Consider the following 22,655-nt stretch of genomic DNA (forward strand, 5'->3'; position numbering starts at 1 on the left):
TACATTAATTGAATAATTAGTATCGTTTTGATCTAATCAAATAAAATCAAAAGATAATCAAAACATTGCAATCAAGCTTGAGGCACTTTTCACTAATTATTAGGTATTGCCCATCAAAGTTATTGTGGCACTACCTGTCAATCATTAATTGCAATTTGCGTTTCATAACGCTAATAACAACAAGAAGAACAAACATTGCTACACTAAATATTAGAAACACTCTCATGCGCTGAAAATAGTTTATAGTTTGTACATTTGAAATGAGAACATCTGACTTTCTACTAAAAAAGACAGTTTGTGATAATTAACGCTTTTCAGACAATCTTAAAGTTGATTTCAATCATTTTTAAATCGAGAAACGTGGTAAATCTCTAATCAAAGATTTTAGATGAGGGACTTCTTTAAGTAATCAATAAAGAGTTGTGTATTGGAAAGGCAAATTAAGGAACCCGCGATTTCAATTTGAATTCTCATTAGCAAAACAGCGAATTTTTGACACATATTTGATGTAAGCTAGAATTGAGAAAATCGTAATTAAAAGTGTAGTCACCCGGGAATAATAAATAAACGTAACCGCAAAAATAAATGTTTGTCGATAGAATTCGAGTAAAACCCCGAAATGCACAATTTATGTACGAAAATATTCTAGAAAGACGTCGACAATTTTTATTCGATTGACCTAAACAACGCGGTCAGTATTAGTAAAGAGACAAGGGCTGAAAACGAGTGGTCAAAGTGTGTAAAGTGAATAATTAATTGGAAATGGATGAAAGTGTATTCAAACAGTAGTTTTCGACTTTCGTGGCTAATCGTATTTTCCGGCCGTGAAAAATTGTGTATCAAATATTGATGGTGGCTTTTCAGAGCTTTTCAGAAGGAATAAATATTAAATCTCTGTTGGTTTGAAAAGTTTAGACGAAATGAATTTATAAAACCAGGAAATTGATCGAGACAAATAAAACTGGCGTACACCTTGACGTTTCCCCTTTCTTTAATTTGTAAAGTGAGTTTACAAATATCCTCCTTACAACAAAAGCGAGGCCCTTAAATTTAATCTCGCTAATTTAATTGGTAGTTATTAATTAATAGGTATTTATTTATTGGAATGAAAGCTAATAATCTTTTGAGTGAAGAGTATTTACTGTGGGCGACAAAAAAATCATAAATATGGGAAATCCTCAGAATTAGAAGGAAACCAATGTTGATTAATGTTTTGCTGTTCATTGTCCGTTTGTAGATTTAAGCCAGGCTAGCCACAATAATTTATTACAAAATTGACACATATAAAGGACATGTGGAATTTTAGGAAAGGTGTGGTTTTGATGATCCCTTGATTGGAAGCGAAAATTTCGATTGTTGAAGCAAAGGATGCAGTTTTCTCTTAAAGAGTGGCGTCACTCACCTTGCGAATCTAAGAAAGTTTGAGAAAACACTTGAGGGCTCGTCGTTCCAAGTTGCGGTTATTATCAGGTCGATTTGGCAATATTGGCTAATTAGTTTCAATTAAGCTTTGTTTTTTCTTTGGTCGTTGGTTCTGCACTCGGGATTAGTTTTTACGAGTTTTGCTGTCTGTGCGAAAAATTGTTTGAACAATTTGGACGTGTTTGCGGTGGGTGCTTAGCGCTTAATTGGTCAGGACGTTAATATATTTGCGAATTTGTATGTATGTCTGGCGCGCAAAAGTTGTTCTCTAATTTAATTTCGCGATACACAAAGTTTGGAAAGTTTGAGCAAGCAGCAAGAGAACGAAATCCGACGTCGCAAATGAGCTAAACATCGCACGAATAATGCGTCCAGCTGATATGCAAGTGTCCCTTTACTTACTGAAGATGAATAGTTAGAAACGTGGACGGCCGACGTGTGGTTGATCGGCGGCAAGACTACAGCAGACGCAGCTGTTAGCAACGCGCTGCGACGGAAACTGGAGGCTGCAAGCGCTTCTATGCCATTTCTAAATGATGGGGGCAGAGCGCATGCGGAGCTCTTCTTCTTCGCCGCCTCCCGATGAATGGCCGTTAATTGCAGACGAGATGCTCTCTGCACTTGGCCAGTCACAGAGTTAATCAGTTGATAAGGCATCCGGGAGCGCTCCCTCTTATCATATATCAAGCCACTAATGCCTCGGCCCGCCGCCACCTTGGGACACGTCGCATCAACACCTCGTGGATGTTAAAACTCATTAACACGGCGCCCAGAACGGGTCGACGATGCTTGATCTATTTTTCACAATGGGAATAACCGCTGCCCCTTTATCACTGTTTACGACGCCGCCACTACCGCCGCTTCCACGAAACGACATACCTGAAACAATTTGCGAATCTCATCATACACATACGGCACACTCTGCTCACTCGACTACAAAACGATTTCTCTTCACCAATTTTTCTTTACCTTATAATACACCCCCGAAAAAGCCACGACTTCTTTCAATTTACATCTATAAATACATCATTTATTTTCCAATTCCACTTTAAACTTAAACCGCAAAACCTTTGAACTAATTAGTCACCCACATTAAATACCAGCTTTGATTTTTTGAAACCTTACTCATTTAATTACAACGAAAATACCGTTTTTCTTTAAATACATAATTTCCCTTTCCTAAAACGGTCAGTTTTAATGTACTGGTTTAAAAACAAATGTAAAAATGGTGGATGCGCCGGGAAAATTTAATGTAATTTGGTGCGTGCTAAAATTAGTGCGTGTTTACGTAAAGTGATTCTATTGGTGTAAAATGAAGTTTGTTAGAACATGAGGGAGAAGATAATTCGTTTGAAGCAATTCAGAAATGATAACTAATAACGATATGGGTCGAATGAAGCTGTTGAGGTGGTAATTAAGGTAGTTGTGGCAGTTGGGACGGTGATAAAGGTTGATTTAGTTGAAGAGGCGTTGATAATATTAAGGTGGCCTGTGGGTAATCGTAGAGTAAAGTGGTGAAGTTAGGTAGAGAATCCTTGCGCCCATGTCAGTTTGACGACGTCCGCCGGGTTGGTACCTTTAAGAAAGAAGAAAGCACACGGCTAGCGAAAGGAGCCGAGCCACAGACGACCCAGAGATTTACGAGTATGGCTTTTCTGTAATGGAGTTTCCATGCTTCGACGTAGTTTTATGTGGCTGGCCGCTATATAATGTGCAGAGATTGCCTCACTAGTGCACCTAAGGTGTTGCCCGCGGCTGTTGCGTCAGACGAAGCTTGTTTGTAGAGCCCCGATTGTTCGCGATTTAATATTGGAGGATCAACGCTTCTAAACCCTGACGCATTGCTATAGTAAGCGAACACTATAAAGTGATTGTGCGGCGGTTACGGCGGCCACAATATGTGACGAGATCTCTAGGTGGAAAAGGTGCTACTACCCCCACCGTTTCCCCGTTTGTAAATCACGAAGCCGCGACCACCTCGTCCGGCAACGGTTATAAATCTGCCAAATGCACACGTCGGTCAGTTTCGCACCATCTCGCATTACACTAGCCGATGCCTTCCAAACCGCAACTATAAATCCTGCTGTGACCAAAAACACGACCTGCTTAAAACTCGTCATAATTACATAGTCATCGCCTCCAGTTCGCTTTATATTCAAATGTTTTAGAATATATACGCTCTGGAATCACTCCGTAAAGTTTGTTCATCAAATACCACGGGAGCGTATGCTTCAAATCCTATAGCATAAATGTATTATGTATATTTAGCCAAAAAAGAAGATATGTGCCAACATGCAAGAAATAACAACCACCTAGTTCCAACTGGGTTTAACTGACGATAATTGAAAACGCAGGTAATTAAAGCTAACTGAACACGGCGACACTGACGTCATGGAATAACTACAAACTATAAAGTTAATTAGCTGTTGTTAGAACTTTGTAAACAACGCTAATATTTCATATGGTCAATCACATTGTCTTGTATGGGAAACCGACACAATAATCCAACACATAAATTTCAGTCAATACGACTGCTCATTATTTTCACTACCATTTTAACCCAAACAGACATTTGCTTCTCCGACATTCTTTCGTCACATTCGATAATGTAAACATTAGATTCAACTCTGTCAACTAACTTTTCCTTATCAGAGCTTTACGCGACCTCAGATTTATAGTAGCCTATAGAATATTCAATCTCATTACCCAGGTACTAGACACTATAATTATATGGTTTAGAACTGTACTCTAAATAAACTAAAATTAATATTACATATAACACGTAACGACGAAAGTCTTTACATAACGACGTTTGTGGAATAATGTAATTTCGCAACGTCTTTAGCTATAATGCACACGTAAATAAGTTATGAATATGATCTAGATATACACACAAATTCTACCGCATCCAAAATGTCTCTATTAGTTTCTTTTTTCTATTATACCAAATTATCCTCCTGCTATGCTTTTAGTAAGTCTGTATCAAACATATTAATATATTAATGACATTGTTTATGTTAATTTAAAATCCCTCGACTGGATTTTGTTTGTCTAAATCCGCCGATCGTGCTAAAAAGCTAAAACTCCGCATAAGCAACAGCAGAACCACATACAACACTTGCATTTTCATTTTGAGTTTGTGTTTGCGTGTAATCCAATATATCCATCCAGACATCGGTAAATTAAAAAAAGTTTACCCCTAAATATTTACTTAAGTTTGGAAAAAAAATTACCGATAAATTTATCTAGGTCTTACGAAGGAAGAAAAGTTCCTATGAACCTGGGCCCTAAGTAATTTCCTGAGGGAGCTCCCACCCTTATACAATGCACTGTCTCACTTTTATTCAATATTATATGGTTTCAAAGAAATAAACGCGGTATCTGTATAAGTTTCTCGAATATTTTGGGACGTAATAGTTTGAAAATTATATTTTCTTGTTTCTTTCGGGTTACACATCACTCTTTCTAGAGCCTATAACCATTTTCGCAGAATTAAATGAAGATTTAACGGACCTCTTCCAGAGTTTTTGTCGTAATAATGGAAATGAACAACTTGCTCCTTGCACAGAAATGGCTAAAATTATGAATAAATTAAATAAATGATTAACTTTAAAGTAACACAAATTAACAGCTTCAACTTCCTGAATGACGAGACTTGTTTAAATCTTAAATACAAATATCAGATTTTGTTCATGTATTTCAATAGGAATAAATTCACACAAAGGATTCGTTTAAACGACTGGATTTAACTTTGACAAAAACAGCTTTAGAGGCTATAAATCCTAATTAAAAAACACCTTTTAACTTGTTGGATCATTTACTACACTGCCATTTTTCGATGTGGGCTCCAAACCAAACCAATGTTTGTTGTGTATCTTGTCACTTCAGACTTGAAAGCGAAAATATTACGTTATAATCAAAGCCACACACGAAAAAAATACCTTTAACGGTTTATTGCGAGGTGAACGCGTGTTAACGACAATTCCAAAGCATGAATTTTGGTTTTAAAATTGCTGATGTATGGCGATTTTCTTTCTGAGTAAGTATTATAAAATTATTCATGGGCGCTGAAAAGAATATTTTTTCCTGACGGAAAACTGTTTTTAATTATTTTCAGTAAACTTTTGTTGTAAAAATTCGTTTTCAAATAAAATTCACATAAAGCGCGCCAACATCATTTGTTCTCAATAACCTAAAAATAACAATAAAACTAACAAACAAAAACAATTTTATTTTCAAACAATCTGTTGCATAAACCCTGCTTTTTGTTTGCTTGTTAAATTACACTAGTCAACAAATTTCGTGGAAAGTTTTTAAAGTGAAGTGGCTTCCTAATTCTGAATCTGTCCGTTTTGCTCTATCAGGTCTGGATTCGAAGATATTCTTGAAAAATATTTTTTTAGGTTTTACTGTATACTTTTCCAAGTTGGGACTCGTTATTATGGCCCTGCAATAACGATTACCGCAAACATTATCAGTGGTTTCAAGGTTGTAAAGAACCCTGCCATAAATTATTTCCTAGGTAGTCCGAGAGATCTCAAACCAGGAAGGGCTGACATTTTCTAATTTATTTCTGATTTCTTTTTAAAATTTAGCAAATATAATAAATCCTAACACTACTTAGTAAAATTGGTACATATATTTATAAAAATTAAAAGAAAATATTTAGGGTTTAGTGTCACGGATAGCTTTGGCACCAAACGCAAGTTTTGTGTCCGGTGCGGTTCTGGTCGAACCCTAGTGATGAGCTGCAACCGCACTTTATGGTCTGCATTGTGAAGAAATTTAACTTTTACACAAAGAAGCACCCTCATAAAAACGAGTCTCAAATTGGAAAAGTATACTAGGTAAATTTATTTTCTTTAGTTTTTCTTGAAAACTTGCAAAGTTATGGGATTGCTCGACCGTATTTTGGAATAGTATATTACGTAACGTGTAGGGTAAGAAACGTATTACGCACGAGCGAAAAAATTGTAAGCATGAGAAGTCAGCTGAGTGCAATAATTTGCTAGTGCATGTAAGTCGCTTTACCCTCGAGTAGCGTACTATACTTTTTCTACGATCGCGGTAAAAACTACAATAAACTTCAATCAAACCCTTTCATTTATTATCCGTGTTATTATAGTAGTAAGAGCTACTGATGTCGCACATTTTCAAGTTGATAAACTAGTTAAACCAAAAAGTGACAAATTGTGCTCAGGTCACCGTTTGCAACTCAACGTTTCAAACTCATCGCCCATGAGTGGCCAAACATTCAAAAATTGTGAAAGCCACTTTACTGCGCATCTATCGCTCTCGCCATGCTAAAACGCACAAGCTGTATAGAATTCCCAGTTTCTTAAGGTTATATTGCTTAAGCTATTGTTGTGGAGTCATTCCTCTTTCAATAGGCGAAATTATCCAAACTACCCCCATCATAAATTAAAAACGCTTGCCTGGCTACCTACTTTACATTTGGCTGTTTCCCCGGATTACAGCAGGCCTTTGATTTACAAGCGTCCCCATCATTTTAACAATGGTACAAATTATGGTGGGTGGCTACCTCTTAAACGAAGTTAAATAGGTTTATGGAGGCCATATAACCTTATTCCACTGGGAATACAATACTTCATTTCAATCTTTAGCGAGGTCCAAAGGTCGAACCATAAAAAAACAATGCCATTGTTTAAAAAATAATTTCTAGACACATTAGGTTTTAAAGTGACTTAAATGCTAATGCTAACTATGATGATGAAGAGTTTTTAATTCTGATGGATTAAAAAAAATTAGAAGGTGGAAATCGTTAAAAGGAATTGTTCAGATTATTTTATGAAACACGATGAGTAACTAAATATTAAACAAAAATACTTGCTAATCTGTTGCATCTTTACTTAAACTTTTTTTTTGGCCAATCTGGTAACAGTAACCGATGAAGATATTATCATTTTTACGAAAATTTTATTTAGATTAATACGAAAACGTCTTCAAATTTATTTAGATCATGAAGAACTTGAGCAACAACATTTTAACAGTTGCTGCAAATTTTTCATCTTTAATCTTTTATTCCGATCCGTGAAATATTTTAGAAACGCCAAATTTATCGAAAAACTACAATTGTGTGAACATTCAAATTAAAATTTTCACAAAATTTTTGAAAGATAACAAGACTGGATTTTTTCTATAAACATTACTCCATATTCTTTGTTATTTAACTTCTAAATGGCAAGAGATATATAACAACTTATTTTACGCCGCGTTAGAAAGAAGAAATCTCAATTATAAGTATAAATTTAGAAATTTTATGTAAAAAAGTGTCTACAAATTTTTTGAAATTTTCATTAGTTATTCTAAACTAACTCTCCAAACGATAGTTTAATTAGCAACTCATTTACTAACAGTTCCAATAACATATTATAGTTTCATAATTTTCCAAGTTGTTAAACAAAACTAAAAAAAGGAAAGTGAACACGGGATACTCAATGTGATGGAGCACAATGGGGCTTTGGCTTTAGAATCAGGAAGCACTTCTACTTTAGAAATGAGTTTTCAATGCTCCATTACTAATTTTGTTCAAAAATTGTTGTCCAGTGTTATTTATTGCTGTGAGTTCGTACTAGAATTGCACATTGATTTATAGTGTTCTTTCATTTTGATGTGTGCGTATCATAACGTTTTAAAGTGATTTTTTTTATAATTTATAATTTATAATTTATAAGAATAAGAGAAAAAAATTCTATTTATAGAGAATGAGTGGGATTTCGTTAAAATTTGAAACGGTGGAGAAGACAAAGGTGCGGATAACTGCGGGGGCGGTAAAAATTGACGTGTATTTGAAAAATGTTATCAATCTTGTGTTGGAAGTTAAAGTGTGGCTTCAGCTCGTGGGCTCCGAAGGCTTAAAATTCAGTTCGGTCTCATAATTGCCGTTTTATTGGTGAGCCACATGGGATATTTTTTGGGGGAGGTCAGCTAAAAAGTGGTCGTATGTTAATTTTGAATTGAATGGGTGACATGTCGCATTGAGCGTGGCTTAGCCGTCTCGGTCAGTGTGTTGCATTTGGTAATGGCAATGATTCCGACGCATGAATATTGGTGCTCCTTAGGGCATTAGTACATATCGGTGGCAGGAGTGATTGCATCGGTGGCGGCGGCGGACAGCGCACCCAACACCCGCAGTTATTGATGCCTGCAACTAGCGCGAATCACATCATGAATGCCGAATTTCCCCAGTGGGCAATATCTCTGATGGACTGCGGATTCGGTGTTATATTGTTCGAAGCGTGGCCACATACGCGTCTGCAAAGGACCGATCATGTTGTAATAGCTTGCTGCTATTAGGAAACACATTCTCCATTTTCTCTATTGCCACCAAGGAAACGTTACCATCAATATCACATAAAAGTGACGTTTCTCCACCTCTTTATTACCGCAAATCGTCCATACCTCTCTATAAAATACTTCCACTTTTCACATCAATCATAAACAGTCGAGGATAAAGTAAACAAATCGCCAATAAACGAGTCGAGTGCTTACAAGAACACATTTTGTAATTATCCAAAATAACTCTTAACAAAATAAACACAGATGCACCGATTTTAATTTGAAAAGACTACAAAGCAAAAATTACACTGCACTGCAGCTGCATATTAACACATTTCGATACAAGAACCACTACTTTAACTCGAATCATCTCTGTCTATATTGCACTGATTTCGATCCACACCGGATTTCTTTTTCAAAAAAAATAAATGATAGCAAATTGTGTCATCCGCTCCATTAACTTGAACAACAAAAAAACACTACTTTTGTGATCATTCATTTTATGAAGCAAAATTGATTCTGCACCGTTAGAACACTTTACACATAACGGTCACCGCCACACGAGCGGACACAGACTTAAAAAAAAGTCAAATCATTAAGCAAAAAATTCGGTATGAAGATCACATAAATGAAGTTACATATTCTAACATGTGTTCTGGAGCTCTTACATATTCATGCGGCTAATTGATTCTATTTATGAGAGATAATAAAGTTAGTTTAACACGGCTTTGTGTTGTAAAGCATCACGTATTACTGAAGCAAATTTACACGTGTCAAAGTAGAAAAAAAATTAAACTGGAGTTATGGAAAATGTATTTTTATTGAGCTTTGTGCCTACAAATTTTTGTATTTTTTCGTGAAAGTGCGTACAGCTGATCAATTTCCCAGACTAGATCAAGTCGTTAATTTAGTTGTCTTCGACGGTAAATCATCTCTCCGAGTACGGCATATCTGCGCGAACTATAATTTTCTGTGATAAAGTACATAGGCGTTTGCCGTAATAAGTACAATACAACAGAGTATAATAACCCAATTTCCTAATACAAACATATAGATTTTCTTATCCGACGGCACATTATATAATTGTTTTTAATCAGTTTGATTTAGTAGAGGCCTTTTGATTTATCCTCTGTAATTTCATCTGAAAATCTAATTTAAATACGGTATGGCGAGAACGAAGAAGGGTCTCTTATTAAATTACAATCTTTAAAGTACCCACATTTTTGAATACACGAATATTTCATTTTCGGACTATCATAGTGTGAGTTCTATTTTATGACTTAGCAACAGAGAAAAATTAATTAACAACACAAATATTTGTTTTAGACGAGTCCAAGCTACAACTTTAATCAGTAGAAACACTGAGTAAATAATTTTAAACAATGCGCTGAATTTGTACAATTTCAGCGAAATTAAAAGCAACTCAAGAAGCAGACAAAAATCAAATTTAACGAAAACTTGGCTATTGCCTATTCGATGACAAGTGAAAGATGTTCCAAATAAAAATTTATCGGTAGCTTGTTAGTTTAGGTGGAGTGATGCGGTTTACACTGTTGTTCCAGCCGCATCCAACTGTACACCTGATGCCCGGAAATTTTCCGGAAAAGCTTCTACCGACAATTTTATTTTTGCCAGTTGATTCGAACAAAAAAAGAACAGCGGATTTCATCCGTTCAAAATTATTTCCATATTAACGACGTTTTTCACATTGTGACAAAAAATTGTAACTCTGTATCCGCTAAATAATAATACATACTTGAGGATAAAGCTTGGACATGGCGATAAAACAAAACTACGTTTCTTGATATTATATTTTTAATAATCCATTGTTTGTTACCGTTGATACAACGTTTTTTAGAAGCGATGAAAACTTGTGCTTATTGCTTATAGCTTTATAAAATCAAAACAAGAAAGCTGAAACACTTTAAGAGAGATCGATAAAATGTGTCTCATATAAAAACGGTCAAGCTTGTAAATCTTCGCGACGGTAAACTCCACCAATAAAAGTAATGAAATTAGCTACTACAAAATTTATCATCATTTGATGATTTAAAAGAATACCATAATTAAAGTAATAACTGAAAAAGCCTCTTATCATCCTCGACGACATTTGTCTTGAACTCAATAAAAAAAACAGGGAATTTATCCTTCTCTGGTATTTCATCCGCGAATTGCCTCAATATTTCAAAATATTTGTAATTGCTTTTTCTGTATTCCAGAATTTTTTTCATTTTTCTTCATTATAATACAATAATTCTTGAAAATTGTTAAAATACGTGCTTCAAATAATAAACAGACTTGCCTGTTATTGATAAACAAGGTAGATCTAGGGAGATATCATCAAAATATTTAGTTTTTAGTGTAGATTCCGAAGTAAAAAACGAGCCACGAGGGCTGGTGGAGAGATGGCGAAACCATCAGTTAGCACAGGAACAAACCAGGACGACATTCTTGGATTTGATATTAGAGATTCCTGCTTCGAGCTTTAGAGTTTTAAAGGATTCTGTTCAGTGATCGCTTACAGAAAATTCAAGTTCAGAGAAACGCAAGAACTTATCGGAGCATTTAAAACAATTTTGTTCCGTTCACTCAGAAATTTCTCCGATATTTTTGTGAGTGATGTGCTCATAGACTCGTGTGAAAATCCCCAATTTAAGCAAATTGGTTTTGTCCTGGCGAAATATTTATTGGTTTAATTCAACAAGCTAATAATTACTCAGCACTGTTTACCGAGTAATCCAAAAATCTTATGAAAATCCTGTTTATTTAAATCAGGGCAACGAAGACCCGTTTAGGAATGTGCCAGGAATGAGCGAAGTCGACTGTGAACTTTAGATTGTAATCATAATTGGTACGATCGTTGTCTAAATAGCACCCTTGGGATAAAAACTGCTTACAATATTTGTAATCCCGAGAAGTTAAACAACGACGAAGCAAATGTACCCAATGATTTATTAAAATCATAAATGAGTTTGATAAAAAATTGAACCGATATTTTATTGAGCGGAACTCGAAATGTTGCGAAAATTAGAGTTGACACAGCTATGGAGATATTTTATGCATAACGTGATGCATGCGAGCTGGCAAAATATGAATTTAAAATTGTAGCATCAAATTGAATTTGTTAGATAAATGATGCAATATACCAGGAATGATAGGTCTTTGGAGTGAATCGGTGGGACTAAGATTTCATCCCAGAGGACAACGCATTTTTCTATATAAATTATCAAAGGAAAATGTAATGTTATTTTTACAGTAGAATCTCGATTATCTGTGCGAGGTGCTAGAAGTGGAAATTTACAAACTAAATTAACTAAATTTTCAGCCTGAAATACAATCAACACAGTTTTTAAAGAAAACATTCTTGCCTGAAATTCTGCGTGTAATAAATGTCAAGTTATATATCGAGCTAGTTTTAATAGAAAAACATTTATTCAAAAAAAAAATAATTTCTTAAGCTAAAGATATGTAAGATCGGATTCTAGCAACAAAGGGACAAGAAAAACTATGGCGAAAACCATATCAGTCGTAATTTCTGAGACATAGAGCACCGATATTTTCGTTTGGCAACTACTTAAAATTTTAAACCCTTCTTTTTTCTTAAAAAAAAACTGTACGCACTGGACTTCTTCTATGTTGATATTCCAATTCAGGGCACTTGAATTAATAGAAATTCATTAAAATTGGTCATGGAGGCATTTTTTTGTATTGAAATTTTTAACATTTGTTGATCAGTTAAAATTTATTCTGAACTATTACCCCTTTCAAATTCGTATTTTATTGGTTTTTATCGTGTATAAGTTTTCGACTTTTACGACCTCCATAATAGGTCAGTATAATCAGGATTTAGTTAAATGTTTTTTTACAGAGTTTTTTCTCTATCAAATCCGATGAAGTTGAAAATGAGTGGAGCTAGATAATAATAGAAACGAATATGTAATAGTAGTTTTAGAGAAAACTGTTGGAACTATTGTTTAAGAATACTTCGAATTCTTGTACTGAATGTAAAATACACACATAAATTTTACTTTGTAGTCATAATTAAACAAAATTTCAGCTTATTTCGTTTTTCGAAGGCTACAACCCGATTATCTCTTGTTAGAAGTAATCAAGAATAAAATCCTAATCCGATAGATTGTTTTCAACAATAAATCGTGTTTTGTGAATCTTCCGTCACATTTAGAAAAATATTTTCTTTATTTCAATTCGATTTGATTTTTAAAGTGTGTAAAAATTCAGTAACTATGTATCGTGTCTTGTGACATAGAGTGACATAAGAGTCTTTCGGAAAGAGGATATTTCCTGTTGGTTCGGAAGTGTGGTATTTGCGAGGACAGTAAAAGCCTTCATAAGAGAGTGAAATACGACATCCCACACATGAAAATTATGCAACTATATATGTAAGTGAAAATGTGGAAAAATTGAAATTTGGGTCGGGATATTTTATGTTTCTTTAAGAGCAGTACGAGACTAGGCAGACAAGTTAGCGGTCAATGAAATTTATACCTAAAATGTTGAAAGTAAATTTATGCAGAATCAATTTTAAACTTCGTTTTAAGTTACACGTGAGGGCGAAAAATAAGCGACAAGCTGTTTATGATCAAGTGTGAAGACGGATGAGTGTAAAAAATTATTACTTTTAAAATTTGAATATCGAACAAAGGGGAACATTCCTTTCGTGTTTTGTCATAAAAATTTTGACTTTTAGCGTCAAGCTTAACCACTCCAATTTTTCCTGAATAACGCTGTCAGTGTCCTGTCATATCTTTTCAACGCTTATTCGACAAATGGGGACTTTCATTAAAACGCCATGTATCTGTTTATCCCTTTCCATATAATTCCACTGTCGCAAATTGAATCCGATAACTATCATCCCCTGCGTGAAAAATCCAGATTTATCTCCTTTTAAATTTATGACACTGATTCTTTAACCTAAGAACACATTATGCTATCCTTGAAAGCAATTATCTAGATTCCTAAACTCGTGCAAATATTTATTACGTTTTAATAGTCGGAGTGGCTAAGAATTTATTTATTTTGTATGAGAATCATCTTAAAGTACTATATTATGTCCTACTGCAAGTTCTGCTCTTTGTGTTTATTCTCGACGTCGTATTGTGTATTCGGGGCACAAATAAAAGCGATTTATGAAATTGACATTATCTTTTGCAGGACGAAAAAATTTAATATTATTAAATATTAAGCTAGTTCATGCTCGTTCCAGTCACCAAACACGAGTAATCTGAATTATTAAGACACAGCACTTAATCGAAAAGATTCATTTCCCGCCAACGATTCAACAGTTTACTTTTTCTCGATCATCTCTCAAAACGTTATAATTTGATGTCTATTCAGGGCGTGTTTTATACCTTCAAAGTGACTCAAGCACGATAAATTGTGTGATAGAAGCATGTAATAAATACCATGCAAACTCGCACATTCGAGATTGAGCTCCACTTCTACTTCAATATGTTGAAGAATTTACGCATTTCCAAATAGTTGGCATTCCACAATAGGTGTACTTACCATATTGTTTTCTATTATAGATTTATTACCCACAAAAGCTAATAATGGGTAAATTAAATCATGTGTTTGTTGCTGAAATCTGCTTTATGCCTCTTAGAAATTCAATTCTGATAGCTACTTTTATATTCGGTTTATAGTTCGTGTAATGTGTGACATAAAGGTGTGCAATAGAACAGACCACAGACCACAAAAGCATACCTGGGACAACTAACTGCCTTGAGTAGAATAGGTACTACAAAACAAACCGAAGAGTCGCAGGAAGGGTAGCGGCCGCAACCCTTGAAAACTATTTAATGCACCATAAAAACAACGTTTTATTCTAGAAATGACCTACAAAGTTGTGCCCCACTTTGGAAACAAACAACTTTTTGTGTTTTTGTTACATTGGAAAGGACTACGGCTCAGTAGAATTCCATCGAGACATTTAACTGGAGTTCGGACCTTGGCAGAACAAGACATTTTATTTATTAATCCAATAATATAATTTATGATAGTCATAATCGTAGCGCCGATATTAGAGATTTCCTTCGTAACCGCATCTGTTGTAGATATTGATATAGATATTGACCGAAATAGATTTTCAGAACTCGTTTGCAGGTCATATTTACGAATTTTTTCGGGACTAAAACGACGTACAATGGTTTCATATTATATACCAATCGACAGAGCAGTTTGTAATCTACCAACGGGCTAAATGTCAGATCGGTAAGTCAAGTAATTTACAAATGCGGTCAAGAAACGAAAAAATCAAATTTTCCATCGTTTGAGTCGCAAAAATGTTTTTCGAAAAAATATTATTTTTGATTAGAAAACTGATATACATATGTTTACTCTCTTTATATTATTATACATATACCAATCGAAAGAGCAGCTTGAGATCTATCGACTAGCCAAATGTCAAATCGCTAGGTCAAGTAGTTTACGAATGGCGATCAATAAACGAAAAATTCAATTTTTTCTATCGCAAAAACATTTTTTGAAATAAATTAATTTTTGACCACAAGATAAATGATTATTAACACATAATGCAAGAAAAATAATCGGCGAAAACCGCATCTCTCTCTATCTGTCATAGTTCCGGAGACATGGAACACCAAAAATTCCGAAACTTGAAATTTACTATTTTCGTAATCCAGCGATTTTTAGACATACAAGATTTTTTTTCTGCGTGAAATATATATTATATATATAACAGGGTGTTATGGAAATGAGTACACAAAATTAAACTGGTAAGAGAACTCACTATATGCAACAACTTTTCTTAACAAAAAAAAATCCAAAATGCGTTCGTTTTCAAATTAAAAATCGATGAAAATTTGCTGTGAAAAGCGTTACTCGCCTATGCATTAAAAGGATACTAACCTTCGTCTATGCGACAAAAACTATTGCTTCATAAAAACGAGTAGTTACATCAGGTTGATACTTTGTCGCTCATTTGTTTGTAGTGTATCACGAAAACCCAATTGAACAATTTGTTTATAAAAATTATTCAAAATGCCGTTCTTCACTGTTAATGCATGCCTGAATTCTCCGCGTCATTGAAGTTGGTGTTCTCACAATTATCGCTGGGTTTTAGGGAATTGTTTCATCCCCAGCATTCACACGTTCACTTAATTTTTCCACTGAATTCACGGGGTTCGCATACACCAACTCTTTCATATGTAACCACAAGAAAAAATCGCAGAGATTGAAGTCTGGCGAACGAGGGGGCCACAACACTGGTTCATTTCTACTTATCCACTTGTTTTCAAAGTGCACATTTAGCCATTGGGACACGAGTACTGTACAGACGCTTTACCCCGACCTTCCCCATAGAGAAGCATCATATCCGTGTATTCCATGTTGGTATAAACCATTTTGTACCACCTTTTGCACTTTAAGAACGATCTGATAACTTTGACACTGTGAAAATTCACAACAAACTGAGCGTTTTTAATTAAATTACAGCTGATCAGTCGTTTTTATGACAAAAAATTGTGATAAGGTTTAAGTCAAAAAACCTCCTCGTTGCAGAAATGAAAGTGAATTTGTTTAGAGATATCGAACGGTTGGTCAAATTAAGGGCGAAAAAAAGCGAAAATTAAAATGCGTTTACGGAAAAAATTATCTAGAAAAGTTGTACATCTTGATACGTTCTAACCGGTTAAATTTTGTGTATTTAATTTCATAACCTGTTATGATTTTTTTGAATACAATTTTTGTAAATTCCTAAAATGTTTTACTTTATGTTAAATTTAATGTGTAGTTCTAAACACCACCGCAAATTAATTTAGAATGGTCATTAATAAAGTGTTTTACAAGTGAACTGATAACGCAGAGTATTTTTATGCTTTTTTGTTCTTTAATTTTATAGCAATTCAATGGTAGGTGAGCGACTCGTCAAAATGTAGGGGGGAAAAATTAGTTTAAAAACATGCGATTTCAAAAAAAAATTATTAAGAAAAGTTGTTGCAAATGGTGAGTTCTTTCACCAAATTAATTTTGTGTACTCATTTCCATAACACCCTGTATATATTTAATAATTTTTTTCAAGACAAAAACGACGTTTCATGTCTCTTATTAGTTGAAATGACGATTATCCAACAGAAATGACTAAACTAGAATTGTGTTTTATTTATAAACGTATGTACAGCACACACATTTGCGGAGTCTGTTGTCACAGGGCGCACCTAATTGCATTCACAGGACATTCATTAATGTGTTTACTTTCTTAGTTTCCTGTCATTAACTTCGATTTCCAGAACAAACAAAACGCGTTGATCAAAATTTTGTTGCATAGTTTAAAATAGAGCTTTCGCGAATACATGTTATTGCGGTTTTAATGTAAAGGAAAAACAATACCACACCGAGTTAACTCAAGGACTTTGCATTAATGAGAATTGTTTTAGGAACGCGATTAAGTTATCTATGGAAGTAATTATTGGCCTATTTCTGTTAATTGTTTTTGGAGGTGGAGCTGAAATAATTTTCTCGAGATATACGTCAATTTTCTGTATTAGGAGAGTCAAACGTTAAAATAAATCCGACCAACATAATTCATTGAAATTTTAACCGTTACGTGTTTTATTGGGTTAGGTTACAGTACATAAATATAAAGCTTCCTTTAATGTTAGAATGGCACAATATAAAAGCGCATTAAGATTGATTACATTCGGAAGAGCAAAATTTATTGGCCAGTTTCAAGGGAAATCCTGTTTATTATGATGTAAAGTTGAATTTTCCGGGAACGCTTCTCTCCTTATTTCAACACTAACATGTGGCGCATTATTTATTTCTGCTTGAAAAATTTATATAAAATTCATTTATAAAATTCATAATTTACTTAGTAATCAATTATCTCGTTTTCGGCCCAGAACCTCAACAGATTTCAAACAGAAAAAGACACATTTCCTCCAGCGACATTGTTTTCCAAAACTGAAAATTCTGTTAATGCAGATTTCATTCAAGTGTCTACGTAATCAAATTCAAAGCGCGAACAGAATGACACTGCATATCCGCGACCGATTATTAGTCTTTTACCTAACTTTTGTGTTCGGTACATAACGGATATAATATTTTTCATAAAACTTTTATGATTTTCATAAAACTTCACTGCGATTTCAATCTCACTCGACAAGGGCCGAAGCTTTTTATGCACTGTTGCCAATCGAATTTCAATAAATACAACATGTTCGGTCATAATTTTTGTTATTCATTTTCCTTCGGCATTATTGACGTAATGACACTTTGTTCTGAGTTGCTGCTCAACCGTCTGGAGATAGAAAGTCTTAGCTGCTAAATTTAAAATCTAAAGAAAACTGCAAAGAAACAATTTTGATCTGCTGAATGTCTTGGAGCTTTTCTTTTTTTGCGCTGTTTTCAATTGAGAGTAATGAGAAATATTCAAAACAATATTTGAAATATGCAAAATAATAAATCAAAAACGTGTTTGGAATATTTTTGGACTATATACCAATCGAAAGAGTGGCTTGGGATCTATCAACTGGCCAAATATCAGATAGTTAGTTCAAGCAATTCACAAGTAGCGGTCAAAAAACAAAGAAAAATCTTGTTTGAGTCGCAAAAATAATTTTTGAAAAAAATTGATTTTTTAAATGTAGATAAGTGATAAAAACTTCCAGACAAATAATCTGCAAAAGCCACATTTTTCTTACTTCGTAGTTACCGAGATATGGATCACCGAAAATTCCGCAATTAAAATTTATTATCGAAAACTTCAAATCTTTAAATTCAGTAATTTTTTGACAGACAAATATTTTGAGCGCAGTTGCGAATTTCACGTGAAATTCTGCGTTAAATGAGCACAAATAACGTCTGGAAATAAAAAGTTTTTACTCCTAAATCTAATCTAATTTTAAGAAATTTTAATTAAACTACATAGAAACAGTTTTTGATCTGTTGCAATGTCTTGAAGCGTTTGTTTCTTCTGTGCTCTCTGAAAGTGTTAAAAATAATAAAAACAATATTTGGAATATGCAAAATAATAAATCAGAAACGTGTTTGGAATGTTGGAACAATTTTTGTGTAAAATTGGAATAATCGTGGTGTAGAATTTATTACTAGGAATCGTCTGTCAGCAATTTCTTTCCTGTTAATTATTATTTAATCACTTGGTTTCCGCTTATTAAAATTCAGCACGGTTTCTAAATGGAGTCGAGTAAATTATAATATAATCCCAATATTCAGTAATTCTCAATCGTTTATTTGGTAGGAGAGAGGAGAACCACATCTAAATTTCTGTATTTAATGCTAAACTGTCATCCATGAAATCCGTGATTCTATTAATTTACTAGTTTGAACTTCTAGTACTTGATCTATATCTATTTCGTTTAGACTATTGTCGCATTAACTATTAAGTTCCAGAGTAAATTGTAATTAACGAACTACAATGCCGTAAAATTGATCATTCCGGACGGCGCTATTCAATAAATACTTGTTTGCCTAGCAAACACTCTAAATTGATTTGCAAATTAACATTGATTGTTTTTTGTGATTGGTCGGATAAGTACATTTTGTCGTTGCTGTATCACCGATTTGAAAATGAAATTAATTGTCGTTTAATAACTGTGACATGATCCCACATATGTCCAGGATTACAAGCGGAGTTTTACACGTTATCGCATTAAATGTTGGCGGTATGATAAAGTATTAAGCGGTGAGCAGGTAATGTCAAAATGAAACATTAGCAATAAGGGATGTTTGTATAAAAAACAATTCGTTTAAGCCCAGATTAACCTTCGTAGCCTGTGCAACGTAACAAATGCCTCTTGTTGACTATAAAACACGTTTGTACTCTCTAAACTCGTAAATTCGGTATTATGAAACGGTAGAGAGCAGCTTCGATTTCTTAAAATGTCATTCTTTACGAAACAGGTGACAAAATTGGGTAGTAGCGTAAAACCAACAAGTTACTAGACCACGGTGACTGAGGACGCCGTCTAAAAACAACACAGAAACTGTTTTATGCTATTAAAACCATTATCATCGGATGGAATATTACTGTTCACATGTAATAACGCTGACTTTGTTATTTCTCTGTAATCCTCTCATTTTTATGTTTGCAGTTCGTGCACCGGTATAGTTGTAGCCGAGCTTCTTGTGGGTGTGCAGGTCTGATTCTCATCGATTTTGTCCTTTATTTCGTTCTTCATACGTTTTCTTCATTTTTCCTTGTAAAACTCACATTAACACCGCATTATTTTATGTTTATCGTTATCTCTTCTTGTTTTTCCCATTTTTTCCTTGCTAACATTCAAAAGACCATATTATTATTCGACTTTGTATACCGAGCACATGCAAAATTACCTCTTGCACATGAATACTGAATACAGTGTTTGCAGTGTAGATTCAATCACTAGTTCCAACTGATTTGTAGTTGCGTGTACATGCAAGTTATAGTTTTACAAACTTGTCACGTTATGTATGTGCAATGAAAATGGATAAATTAGCCCAAACTAACGCGTTCAATCAATAAGCAAATATAATTTTACACATTCAATATCGGCTTTCTAATTCACCGTATCCATATAACATCAACATTTTTTACAAACAGAAAACTTTGGCGCATGTCTTTGAAGAAATTATCATATAAATCAATACAGGGACGTACTCAATGAATTGTCTGCAAACTAGTAACCTTTACTAATTGAGTCACTATTTTCAACTCAATCTCATTATCTCTTAGTCAGGTCCGGACTTGCTGCTACAGAATTCTTGGAGCAAAAAATACTGAAACTTAATTACTAGAGTTCGGACAAAGTATTCAGACTAATTCGGTCCTGGACATATAAGAGCGCGATCAGACCTCCACCTTATCAATAGCTTATTATTACTACTTACTTTAAACTTTTCTTTTCTTTTGCATTTGTCAGATTCATAAATTTTTTGGATTTTATTTTCTCCCACCATTGTAACCCCCTCTCTCTTCCGGCTTTGGTCCGGTAGAGGGGAGACCCTATAAATTACGCAGCTCATGCCACCATTATCAGTTTATCCTCTGCTTTGCACGATAAGTTTTACTATGTTCCAGATTTTACCCTTCGTTGCTGTTGCTTCTGTGGCTATGCCAAAAGTTGCACTCCCTGTGGAAATGTGGATCACCATCCTGAGGTAAGTGTTTATTTTTAAAAATGTTATTATTTGTATATTAATATTTTATTTTATTACAGATTGTTAGATCCTACATCTCTAGTCGCTGCCATTCGAGCCAATGGTTTATGGAAAAGAATCAGTATCGGCGATCCTGTTCTTAGAAGAACTATTCGTGCCCAAATTATCCTAGAACGTGAAAGAAGACAACAGGAAACTTTAAATCCTGGATTGTTGATGACGATTTCGAGAGAAGGACCGTCGAAAATTTTTGGCTCCGGAAATGGACAAAAAAGTGTTTCACGGCGACCTCTGTCTGATGTACAACCTGTTCCTAGAGAGTTCCAAAGAGAGAAGAAAAAACGACAAGTGATCAGGACGAAAAAGTGTAGTGAAAGGACTAAACCTTATAAATCTGTTCGTTGTTAAATAATTTATTTTAATAAAAGTTTTAAGTTTAATTTTTTGTTTCGATTTTTTTTCTTCATATAATTTAATATTTACAAAAAACACATTTTTTTTCATTTCTCTAATAACTACTAATGGCAAACATTCTCGATCTAAGAATTAAAAAAACTGGTACCAACACAAGGATAACGTACTGTAGAAGTAAAGAACTAAAATTCCTTGAAGCAGAAACAAAAAAAATAAAGCAGTATTTTAGAAGATTTACTAAATGAAGACAAACAACAGTAAATAAAAAAAATAGAAGCAAATATAGACAATGAGCAAGAAGTCACCAAACAATTAAACAGAGCAAGTAATCAAAAGCAGATTAAGAAGATATAAAGCACAAATAATGTGAAAATACTAAAAAGGCCTCAAGGTAAGAAGATCAAATATTTTTACTGAAGACCATTTAAAATATTTGCTACAAATAATATCTGAGTTTGCACATGTTCTTTATCGACTTTAGCCAAGCATACAATTCGATTATCTGTGAAAAATTGTATTATGTGCTAAAGAATCTAAAAATTCAAGAAAAAATGATTCGCGAAAATAACACTAAAGAATACAAAAACTAAAGTAACGATAAAAGAAAGAACCCTAGAATAAAAAAGAAAGTAGGACAAGGTGACTGTCAACAGATCTCTTTAACTTCATGTTGGAAGCAATTACACAAGAAAGTAAAATACAGTACAAATTTATTTATCATCACAGGCAACAATGGATAGCGTGCGCAGAGGATCTGGTCATTTTTACAAGATCAAAAAAAGAACTGAAAAACAGCTTCAAGAAATTGGAACAAGTAGCAACAACATATAGGCTAAAGATAAACAAACATATAACGAAATACATGGAAATGGAAACAAACACTTTAGAGATCGCAAATTACATCAAAACTAAAAACAAAAAACAAAAAATACAATATTTTAAAAGTTGTCGAATTGAAGCTTAAATAGAAAATAATTATTTCTTCAACTAAAAATTGTCTATTATAAATATAATTGTTAAGTTAATTAATTAAGTTTATTTTATTCGAACTCTAGATCATTCATTTGCAAAATGTATAATCCACTGATCGTAATTCAATTACGAAAGAAACCCTAATTAAACAATTTTAATTTATTGAGGAGTTAAACTTTAATGTAAAATTTTAAAACATAACATTTGTACTATGTGCAAGTATTGTAAATTAAATCTGAGACTTACAGTTTTTACAGAACGAATATTTTTTACTTGTTAGGTTTCCATAAAATTTAATTAGATATTGCATAATTTAGAATTTAGAAATTTATTTTAAATTTGTGATTCAAGCAAAACACATTTTATCTTCATAGCTATAAAACAATCGTTTCTCCCACCGCTGCTGCCCCCAC

The 22,655-nt window shown here is 33.8% G+C and overlaps 2 protein-coding genes across 3 annotated transcripts in view; one reads left to right on the top strand and one right to left on the bottom strand.

Moving 5' to 3' along the window:
- Positions 1–1,908, bottom strand: part of LOC148167281 (lachesin-like) — a 57,568-nt gene extending 55,660 nt beyond the window's left edge. Inside the window, exon 1 of one of the 2 annotated variants that reach the window (XM_088047736.1) lies at positions 1,825–1,908. The gene's annotated coding sequence lies outside the window, so the exon portion shown is untranslated. Of the gene's footprint in view, positions 1–1,402; positions 1,796–1,824 lie in introns of those variants that run through there. The other variant, XM_088047735.1, reaches the window with a different exon arrangement.
- A 17,908-nt stretch (positions 1,909–19,816) lies between these two features.
- On the top strand, positions 19,817–21,264 carry LOC148167282 (uncharacterized). Its single transcript, XM_088046895.1, has 3 exons — positions 19,817–19,857; positions 20,777–20,856; positions 20,916–21,264. Exons 2-3 carry the CDS (start codon positions 20,810–20,812, stop codon positions 21,262–21,264), a joined length of 396 nt encoding a protein of 131 aa, XP_087903021.1. The 5' UTR covers positions 19,817–19,857; positions 20,777–20,809.
- Positions 21,265–22,655: the final 1,391 nt, after the last annotated feature.

The sequence above is a fragment of the Gnatocerus cornutus genome, chromosome 10 (genome assembly GCF_029298725.1).
Source record: "Gnatocerus cornutus isolate USDA-ARS CGAHR chromosome 10, icGnaCorn1.1, whole genome shotgun sequence".
In the NCBI taxonomy this organism is placed as follows: domain Eukaryota; kingdom Metazoa; phylum Arthropoda; class Insecta; order Coleoptera; family Tenebrionidae; genus Gnatocerus; species Gnatocerus cornutus.